This window comes from Cryptotermes secundus, unplaced genomic scaffold, assembly GCF_002891405.2.
Source record: "Cryptotermes secundus unplaced genomic scaffold, Csec_1.0 scaffold619, whole genome shotgun sequence".
NCBI classification, from domain to species: Eukaryota; Metazoa; Arthropoda; class Insecta; order Blattodea; family Kalotermitidae; genus Cryptotermes; species Cryptotermes secundus.
This window is the reverse complement of record NW_019733327.1, coordinates 145559-156931: the sequence shown is the minus strand read 5'-3', so window position 1 is coordinate 156931 and position 11373 is coordinate 145559. Positions and strand designations below refer to the sequence as shown.

The following is an 11373-nucleotide window of genomic DNA, read 5'->3' as shown; positions in this document are numbered from 1 at the left end:
ATCAGGTTAGCTTTCTACAGACTATATGGCATTATATCCCAGAAAACAGAATTTTTCACCTTACCAACTTCTCCGTGTGGCATAATCTTAAACAAGGCTGCACAATATGAAATGGTAACATTAAGACCCGTAAGTCATTCCTTTTTTTTTTTTTTCAGCGTTTCCATCTTCCATCCTTGAATCTTATTACCCTAATACAAATTATGAAGCTTTTCATTATGCAAGTTTATTCATCCTGTCATTTTCACCCCCTTTGGGCCAAATATTCTCCTCAGCACCTTGTTCTCACATCACCCTCAGTCTGTGTTCTTACTGTTGTAGACAGAGTGGTTTTGTATATTTTAATCTTCACATTCTTAGTCTGTTGGGAAGACAAAAGATTCTGATATTGATGTTGGTATTCCTTGAATTTTAAATCAACAGTACAATATATGAAAATGGCTATACAGAATCAGTTGGTCAGAATTGCTAAGAAATTTGTGTAGGTTTCCACACATTTTTACTTTCACATATCACTGATAAGGACTTGCATGACAGTACATAGGCAGCTTAATGATCCTTTAAGGATGCAGAGCAGTTTTATTTTAGAATGTCAGCAACAAACCAGAATTGTATTTATGAAGAAATTAAATTCAGGGCAATGCTTGTTGCTATTCAGCAGAATCCTTCATTCCCAACTACTGTCTAAATTACAAAACTATAATTTTGCCGGGTTTTTTTATGGGTATGAAATGTAGTCTCTCACATAGGGGAAGAATGCAGACTGTTGGTGTTTGAGAACAGGGTTCTGAGTGGAAAATTGAGACTTTACAGGGATTAAAATATACAGGCTGCACAAAACTACATAATTTGGAGCTTTTTAATACCTCACAAATAGTATCACAATGATCAACTAAAGAAGATGGATGGGGCATTAGCACACAAAGGACATAAGAGAAATGTACGCAGGATCTTGGAAGGTAAACATGAAGGAAAGACATCAGGTTGGAGATGTGGGTGTGGACTAGATTCATCTGACTTAGGGAAGCAATCACCAGTGAGCTTTTGTGAACATGGTAATGAACCTTTAGGCTCCATAAAATTCTGGAAATCTCTCATCAGCTGTGCAACTATTAGCTCCTCAAGGATTCTGCTTTGTGGAGTTTGTCATGACTCACCTGTTCTAACAACATAAGACCTATATTAAAAATCATTTTTAAAAATTACACTTCTGTAGTTTCACTGAGACATTATGCTACATTCTCTTGTTGGCATACAGCACAGTACAGAGAGAATTTCTTGAAGGGCAGTTAAGCATTCTTTAAAGAAAAGTCACTCCATTAACTCTACATGACAATACTTTTTATTGTAGATAACCCATGTGGAACAAAGATAAAATTCTTGTATAAAGTATAAAAGAGAATAATATTCAGTTTAAAAGCAATAAAATTCTGTTATCACACAAGACAGTGAAACCATGAATAAAATTCTGGAAATGAGGCAACATATTTCATTGGATTCACAAGGTTTCTTTCTTCAAAATGTTCTGTTCAGTAAAATATACTCTGGTGGTGATATGAAAATACCAGCTGGCTTGCTACAAGATCTCTCTACCTCCATTTTTACAGATAACTTCCAGGATCATGTAATTAAATTAGTGATTTATTAAAACTGACCAATGAGTGGTTACCTTGTACAAGTCACAACATTCACCCACACTGCTATTAGACCCGCAGAAAGCTGTTAGCAGTGACTTATGCAGAAATATGTTTAAACATTTAAGAAATCGTTTTGTCCAGTATTCATTTTAGTTTCCATCTCTAGGCTTGAGGCTAGGAAATTGGCTGATGCACCAGTCATCACTGTGTGGTACCAAAGAAATAGGTAACAGAACAATGGTCAAACAGTGTGTATATTCATTGCCATAACAAAGAAATTTAATGATTTTGATACAAGTTCATGGAACAGATAACTTCAATAAAAATAAACCTGAACATACTTGTTGTTATCTCTTGTGGCCTGTGTATAATGTGTAACCACATCATAACATAATGGCCAAACCTCAAAAGGCCAGGGCTGTGTAAATGATTTCAACATTGATACATCATGTACCTACATAATTGTTAAGCGTCCATACTGCACTTCTTAGCATGTATAAGCATTATAGGAGTGTTCCTTGAATTTAACAAGACCATTTCAAGCCACCAGCCCAAAAGCAAGCAGCATTCTTTAGTAATTACAAACCAAGCAGAAAGAGTATAGGATTTTGAAAAGGACTTGCCAAATTAACGAATTATGATGTTCCTGCAAGTTGTAAAGCAGACATGTGAAACAGTTTTTGTTAAAATTCCACACAGGAAATGGTGCAGGAAATAAATTATGAAATGATTAGTAACACATGGGGGCACTGTCATATAAAACGGGTAAGGTCTGGCCTTGCTGAACCACAGTAGGTTTTTCTCGTTTATACTGGTAGAGGAGTCATGGCTGCCAACGTTTCGACACTCGTGACAAACGTAAACATACTGAAAACCCCAAATCATAAAGCAATTCCAAAATAAATCTTATTAATTCATCAATGAATAGGAATATACTGTAGTTCTTAAAGCTACGTAAGATTTATGTACAGTCATGTATGAATGAGTTGATACATCTGGAAATACTGCAGATATTTACACATAAAAGAATTATTATATGGACACTTCATAATGTCTCAATCTCAAGATAATAAAATGTGTTCTTCATGCCAAAAGTCCTAAAAACATACTTCCATTCCTCTTAACCTCTCTACGACCACAAAATCTAGAAATAACATCATCTTTCAAAGATGTTCCATGGATTAAAAAGAGTTTATTTTCAATGGAACCTGTTCCCTTCCGACTGCAAGAAGTGTCACATTTTAAACACAATAATTCACCACCAAATCACATGTTCTACGTGTATAAATTTTACTGTTAACACATCAATTTTGTGGCATTACTGAAATATTTTGTGACCACTGCCAATATCCAGATAAAAAGTATGTAGGATGTTTAGGGGCTGGCTCTTGTCAGTCTTCAAGTACACAGAAAGGGTACCTATTCTGGGGGGCAGGGCCTGTTAGATACAGCAAGCCCTTGTTACTAACCACTGAAACAGATCAGGTGTCACGTATATGTACAAGAAGAGTATGAAAACCTGTCTAAGAAAGCAGGGAAATATATTCCCTGACTTACATAAGGGTTCAGTTCTGCAAAGCCTTGTAGTAAAAAGGCTGTGGAGGCTCCCACATTTTCTAGACAACTGGCTCATAGACAATGGTGAGGTTGTCAACCTCATGTGCCAGCTGCCCTTTACCCCCAGGAAGTTTCCTGGTACTCATTTCTGTTAGAGGCTCTGTCAACCCCAGGGCCATAGTGCAGGGAGCCTTATAATGCTTGACTTAAAAAAATTACTGTAAATATGTACATTTCTCACATTATACACTTTTAAGGTACTCTACACGCAGCAAAGTACTTGAATAGGCAGCTGTGACATGTGCAAACATCTACTCTGCCATATAGGTAGTCTGCTCACTTGCTAACATAAATCTCTGCATGTAACTTCATTTTAGTTTTTGAGCCAGACCTGCAAATTCTGTGAAGAATCTATATTCATCACATGAAGTGGTAAGTCAAAAATAAGTTAAACTACACACAGATCAAACATCTCAGAGAAAATTTAAAAGGCCAAAAGTGTGTTGTTTTCCTTATCCAGATAACAGACAATTTTCAGATACACTTTCATTAAGATTGGAATCTGTCGACAAAACTTAGGTTCTTAGAAAATGCTGCAATTGAACTGCTACACTGTGAGAGAAACACTTATTGGACATGATCAGAAGACAATGTAGATGTGAGGTGGGACTCAAGGCTGACGCTCTGTGCATTTCAGTGTGTAAATATGGTAACACAACACAATTTGATACCAAGGAGTTTAGCAGACAGGTACCAACATTGCTGCCTCCTCGATCTTCAGCATCACATCCAGAAAGCCTTCATCTAATTACTCACTGCAAACCTCATAACATAAAACATGAGCATAAAAGACAAAACCATCCATCTGTCTACCAAACCACAACATGTCACATCCTAGAAGCTTGCTTCCTTCACCTTCAGGGTAGAAGTTTCTTCCACCCTGAATATGGCAGCTGGAAGTTTCCTTGAGATGTTGGTACCTATACAGCTTCACACCCCTAGCAGACCATAATCTCAACCTTGCTCTGAGAACCTCAGAGAAAGTATTATTTGGTTTCAAGGCAAACTTGAATCAGATCACACCATTGTTACATACAGAAATATCTATAAATATATACAATTAAGAATGTTGACTGTCATACTACATGATCATAATAATTCCACATATCCATAAATAATTTTCTGAGTGATAAATGTTAATGTTCTTCAAAATTTTGTAATAGTAACACTTCAAGACAGGCAACCTTTGCTTAATACAATCTTCTGCTATAACATGTAAGAGAACATTCACTGAATTAGGTCATTATGCTTAGAGCAATCTTGAATTTGTGGCAAAGAGGAAATGGCGAACCTCACCCAAACAGGTTAAGATGAACATAATTTGCATGTCATGGGGATTCATCTGCCTTTAAAATCTTATGCCTGGCTTGTGAGTGTTGAAAACAAACAGCATGACAGGAAGAAACAGATCCTGTGTGCTGAGGGGAGCTTAGAGCCATAGTGAGGGACCAGAGAATACTAACCTACCTTCTACTAGTAACCAAATTATCTGTCTTGCTACTACATGAAAAAAAGACCCCTGCATGATCCATATACATGAAAGACAACATACTTCCTAGCCCATCATTACATATGCTAGCAAGCAGTTATGTTAGGAGGATTCTCAATCCCACAGCCTACAAACGAGCAGCTGTTTGAAGTTTTATGAATGGCAGAGTTAAATAAAGTAATTCCTTGTATGAAAGAAAATTTGGCTCAATTATTACTAGATCCTACAATAAATGTACAAATCTTGCATGCCAGTGCTGATACTATTCAGTGATGGACAGCTGTCACTGTGTACGTGAATGTCATTTCATTTACAGGTGACATTCAAATGCACAAAAACTTGCTTGTCAAAGCCACAAGAGTTTGAACATAACGAGTGACAATTTCATCAATTACTGTTCACTCGTTCCATTCCTGTTTCAAAATCCACTTCAGTAGAAAAATGGCTGGACCTGCAAGTAAAATTCCATTGTACAAGGGACACAACAGTTAATGCTTGATTAAGTAAGGGTTGCCTGTAAGTAACAACTGAGTATTATTTACACTGATGTTGCAAGACATTCTGCAGAAGCACCAAATTGAATGACATTTCAGTCACACAAACAACACAACACATGTTACTGATACCAGGAATTGGTTATCAACATATAGCTTTGTATCAGTTCCCACCCGAAATCACTACCAAGAGCCTACTTGCCTTAGTTTCTGCTTCCATTTGACAGAAACACTAAATTCAATAGAGTACTGTCTTCTGGGAGGTAACACTATATGGTGGGGCACAAATTTACTGACACACAGGTCATCCAGAAAGTAAAGACTGTTCGCGAATAGCACTTGCGCAGCTCAAAGGACTGTACCATTTCAAGCTTAATGGGCCTCAGTAGTCTTAATAACAGGACAACTGAATGACTCACTGTTTATATCATTTTGCCATCTTTTGTAGTTTAAAAATCAGTAAGAGAATTGAGAATCCCACCGACCGTGAAGTGCAAGCTGTAATTCACTTGTTGAATACACAAAATGTCTGGGACATTTCTTTGCATCCCCCCCCCACCATCTGGACCTCTGTCCAAGTGATTTTCACTTGTTCACACACCTGAAGTAGTTCTTGGGCCACCGGCCCGAGTGTGGGTAGTGATGAAGAAGCGAAGAAGATAGTTGAAGATTGGTTCAGTGGCAGATTTCTATGGTGCAGACATACAGAAACTTGTCACACAGTATGACAAGTGCCTGATTGTTCATGGGGATTATGTAGAAAAATGATCTAAGGTCTGCAAGTAACGATGTAAAATGTTTTTTTTAATTCTATTCATTTTATATTTTTAATCACCAAATGGTCTTTACTTTCTGGATGACCTTTGTGTTTCAGAAGAACACACTGCCTTGACCTCAAGGGTCAAAGAGTAAGCTGTACAAGCATCACTCTACCTGCTGCTTGCTTGAACACCTCACTGTCCAACCCTGAACCATCAGTAATCTACCAGACAACACAGCGTTACAACCAGGAGACAGCACGCTTCATAGCCACCACAGTAAAAGCCTAATTACATTTTATTTGTGTGCTGCATATTTTTGTAACATGGTCCCATGAATAGTAACACTAACGGAGGTGGCGAGAAGTCATGTCTACACAAGGAAACATTCATTTGGCAGACATGTTCCACAAACTTTGCAGATTACCTCAATATAACATTGAAATACAATGAATATGAATAATTTCTTTCCTTATATTATGATTTAGCACATGGACAGACTCATACATAATGAACTGTCATCATTGAAACATAATCTTCTGTTTTCAATTCCATTGTGAAAAATTACATTATACTTCATAAAAGTAAATAAAAATGATTGTTTGTACAAACTAATTCTGGCTACCACTGTGTGTGTGTGAGCCTCATAAAAGTTTCATCCGTCTGCAACTTCCTTCACAATCCACCAATCCCGAAAATGCCCACTGTACCGCACAGTTCCTTCCCAATTTCTCCCTGACCTCTCCTTCCAGCACCCATCACTTAAGTTGACCTCAGAACTTCATAAATGGCTGACACTGTACCTTGTTCGGAATAGCACAGTACTTGAAAGCAGCATAAATCTAATCATACATCATTTGTAGGAACACAATATTGAAAATAACTATAAATATAATGTGTTACAAAAATAAACAAAGATGGAAGAATATTAGCCCTAATTCTGAGCCCTCAGGGTCTCTCTCTCTTCTCCTATTATACATAAATGTGCTCAAGGCACAGGATGATCAGGAATACCAGGCCACAGAACAAACTCCCACTGGTGACCACAACACAGTTCTCACACTGTTCACATCACGTGACCAGCTATGGGAGTTTCTAAGTCTTACAGTGCAGTTAAGTGTAGGCTCATAGACAGGTGTGACACATAACGGCACTTTCCACAGAACACGAGTAAAGTAAAACTCCTAGACAGTACAGTCTTTTGGGATCGGCTGTTGTATTTTCCGGTAAAATTTGTACAGACTACATTCTAGAAGAGCACTGTTTCATAGTCACTTGCTGTGACAATCTCAAAATCCAAAATGGCCTGACCTATATGTCCTTGCTTTGAACTGACATCAACCCTCACAGTACAGCCAATATGGGGCTTCATCTCCATGGCAAACATTCCTAAAAAAAAAACCCTCCACATGTGAGGAAAAAGTAACATTAAGATGGTTACAGTAGTGCATGCCACAACATTGTTTAACATGTCCTTCTGGATCCCTCACACCATAGGAGGTCACTTTATATTGTGTTGTATGCACCAAGATCCCAAGTTCTTGATTATGTGAGATATAAAGAGGTTTTACTGTTCTGTGAGTTGCTAATTTAGACTCCCACTCTATATACTTTGGCTCCACAAACTTTTATCTACTTGTTCTGGATTCCTGTTCCTATGAATTTGACACTAGCACCGCCTTTTGTGGTCAGAATGTACTACTGGTGATCTGACTTGCCATTTTCAATTGCATGGCAACCAATATTTTCAGGAAAAAAATCTAAACACTTCTTCAAAGAATGTTGATAACCCTAAGCCATTTCTGCCTAAGCTGTCTCATGTAGAGCTCTATCCAACAGGATGTAATGCTGTAAAAAAAAGTAAAGCTATCCCTGTACCAGGCCGTGAAGGCCCATAGGGTTGCGAGATGTTGAGAGTCCCACATTATGTAGACAATCGGCTCAAAGATGGCGGTAAGGTTGTCAGCCTTATGTGCCGGCTGTGCTTTACTCCCCAGGATAATTATTTAATTAATTCCTGGTACTCATTACTGTTAGAGGCTGAGTGGACCCCAGGGCCCTAGTGCAGCCGGAAGGATTAGGTCAACTGAAAAAAATCCAATGACCTCATCGGGACTTGATCCCGTGACCTTCTGGCTTGTAGCATAGTGCCTCAACCACTACGCTACCGCGTGCTGCCTGATATAATGCTGTGTCTGTTGAAATTAAATCAACATTTCAGATGAACATGTTACCTCTCTCTTCAGGTTCAAAGAATAAGCCAAGCAAGAAGCCAGCTAGTTTCTCACATGGCTTGATCTTTGTATCTGAAGATGGAGGCGACATGTTCCTCCAAAATGTTGGTTGACTTTCAACGGATTACATGGCGTTATATCCCAGAAGACTGAACTCTACATAACCACAGCTGTGAATCCTACGAGCTGTCTCATGCTCCACACCTGAACGCACACTGTCTGTTCCAAAAGTCATATGAAATTATTTCTTTCTTGTCAAGAATAAGGAGTATTTCCCTTTCACAATCCCCATCATAATACAAAAACTGACTTACTGTATGTTACCTTCAGTTCACAGACCTCAATAATTTACTCATATAACTGCACATCTAGTGTCAATTAGTGACACCGACAACATGAATTTTGCTTCTTAATAAATATAACTGGAACCAGCTGATGCCAGGTACCAGGAAGCATGAGATGAACTGTGTCTAAAATATTTACGAGGGTGCACCCCCATCAGATAGGGCCATGAATCATTATATCATCATTAGAGAGTTACAAAGGCTTCTCTCCCATAAGGATGCATACTCAAACATGTCTTAGACATTTAAACAAACCATGATATGAAGTGTAATGTGTAAGGGTACATAAGTTACAGACAATACACATACTGCCAATGTGATTCTATTACATGACATAAAAGTAAAGTTGTCCCTGTACTTAACCCTTTGCACCTTATTGACTACAATGGCTAAGGGTACTTGTGTTAAAACCACCACAGATGAAAGGATCAGCTCATTCATTGTTCATCAATTAGTATATCACTTCTGTCAACAGATGTCACCAAATGTGACATCCCAATGTTTGGAAGAAAGCATCTACTTCAACCTGAATTTTTTGTGTTACTCTCTGAAGGTCATTTCAGGAAGTACTGTGGGTTTTATATACAACAGCATTTGCCCACAAGCCACCCTGGCTTAAGCAAAACACCATGAAGATATATGGGGAAATGGTGGTACAGTTCCACACACTCCTTCAGCACTTCATGGGGTGCATGTGCAGATTTATGCACCAGCCACATTATCGCTGGGGAAAAGCCCCTGAGCGATTCTGAACACCAGAATGAAAGAAGGATTCCCATGTCATTCAGCCCTTAGCCCAGTCACTACACCAACTTAGCTATCCCACCTCCCAATACATACTACATATTTCAACAGCTAATCATCATCATCATCATCATCATCATAGTCAGGTATACTGAGGTCATATACATGGAGGCAGTACATTTCAGACATGCCGCCAGATTTACTGGATACCTGACAAAACATCATCAAAGCACCGATGTAACAGCATCACAAGCCACAGTAATTCCATGTGACAACAGAGAGAAGACACTGAACATTACTGTCTTCTGGAATGTGATGCAGTGCAGTCTGGTAGCTCATTACCAACATTTAGGAGGAACATGCTTCATCCATCTTTATGTTAGAAGAACGTGACAATAGAAACTGCAGGTTGTGCCAAAATGTTGGTAACAGTCTACCAAACTACACGGTGTCACATCCCAGAAGGCACTAATCTTCACAGACGCTGCTGCGGAACCTCAAATCACACAAGGTAAGACATCATCTTTCTACACTGAATGTGTCAATAATATTACTAAGTTCAGGCTTGCAAAAAGTACAGGCCTGGTTTAAGGCTGGTGGAAAACAAAATGAACACATGCTGAAGGCCAAACTGCGTTTATACTGCATCTGCATATGTGACATAACAATCAGTTATTACCCAGTTCACTTTGTCCCCTGAGAAGAGTAAGCTTGCTACTCCCCAATCTTGATGAGAGATGCAATACTTTCCTCCGAAACATCAGGCGCTATCCGATCTACACCGTATTATAGCCCAGAATACCACATTCTCCATAGTCACCAACATGAGAAACTCAAATTCAATAAAACAGACTCAAATACCAGTACACAGCAAGCTATATTTAATTCAACACTTGAGCACATGGTCAGTCTTTCTGCGTGAGATATCTCTTTCACAGCATGGAGTGCGTTCATGCTTCTCTAACGGACAACAGATTTCACCACTAAACTGAGGTAAGTTTAAAGGGAGGGCATTTAACAATGAAGCAAGATTTCTGGAATCGGGGAAAACGAGCATTAAGAGAGGGAAGTCCTTAACTTGGAAAAATTAGACAGAAATTCCTCTGTTTAATAAGGAAGAGAGTGGAGTTATGTGAAACATACTGCAACTGGTACAAAGCAGTACAAATATTTCTGTGGACAACGGTGACATATATCACAGAATATTGGTGCACCCAGTTGCCCCGTCCAAGGGAAACCTATGTTGATGATACATGAATACTCGATACACCAAATGCTAAAGACAGCAAAGCAAAGTTCATGTTTTTGCTTATATCAAGAAGAACTGTTCGGCTGTTGTCCTGGATCACAGCTTACTGCAGCGTCATTGGCCAGAATCTGTAGGCGGCTGCATCGGAGATGCGACTTGTGCGACAGGTGTGACGGAAGAAGGGGATGGAAGTAATCGCTGTCCAAGCAACCCATTACAGCACCCTCTACATGGGGAGGGGAGGAAGAGGAAGGCGTAACCGTAGCGTTGAGAGTGGCCATTCCGGGAGGTGGGCGTGTTCTCAGTATGCCGATGCCTCTTTGTACTCCGAACCTTCCATTGTAAAGAAGTCCTCTAGCTTCCACTGTAGGGTCTCAAATGTTGGCCGCTTCATGGGGTCCTTGTGCCAGCATTCCAACATAATGTCATACAGGGCAGTGGGACATCCTGGAGGGCACGGCATGCGGTAACCGTGCTCCACCTGGTGCAACACTTCAGCATTTGTCATACCTGTAAGAAGGCACAAATTGTTTGATTAGATTTATTGTTGGAATAGTGACTGGGACTCCCCCTTCTCTGTTTTTCCCTTAATGTGAGACACAAAGTTTTACACACATACAAGACTACGGACAAGATTATAGTTTAATATATTTTACTCTTTATGTCAGTCAATTGGCAAAAATAACTGATAACATTTGGTGTGAAGGGACTGGACAAACATATGACAGAACATCTACATACAACTGCTACTTCCTGGTGAGAGTTCAAACTGAATGCAACGTGTCTCAGTTACCACTATGCTAACCG

The 11373-nt window shown here is 39.2% G+C and overlaps 1 protein-coding gene and 1 long non-coding RNA gene across 3 annotated transcripts in view; one reads left to right on the top strand and one right to left on the bottom strand.

Annotated features, from left to right (window-relative positions):
• Positions 1 to 2529, top strand: part of LOC111868018 — a 4177-nt gene extending 1648 nt beyond the window's left edge. Inside the window, exon 2 of the long non-coding RNA XR_002843445.2 lies at positions 159 to 2529. This is a non-coding gene — a long non-coding RNA (uncharacterized LOC111868018). The remainder of the gene's footprint in view (positions 1 to 158) is intronic.
• Positions 2530 to 8999: 6470 nt separating this feature from the next.
• LOC111868025 (tyrosine-protein kinase Src42A) overlaps positions 9000 to 11373 on the bottom strand; it is a 51607-nt gene continuing 49233 nt past the window's right edge. For both annotated transcript variants that reach the window (XM_023858367.2, XM_033752903.1), the window contains exon 8: positions 9000 to 11076. In XM_023858367.2, the coding sequence (XP_023714135.1) occupies positions 10868 to 11076 (209 nt within the window). In that variant the 3' untranslated portion in view covers positions 9000 to 10867. The remainder of the gene's footprint in view (positions 11077 to 11373) is intronic.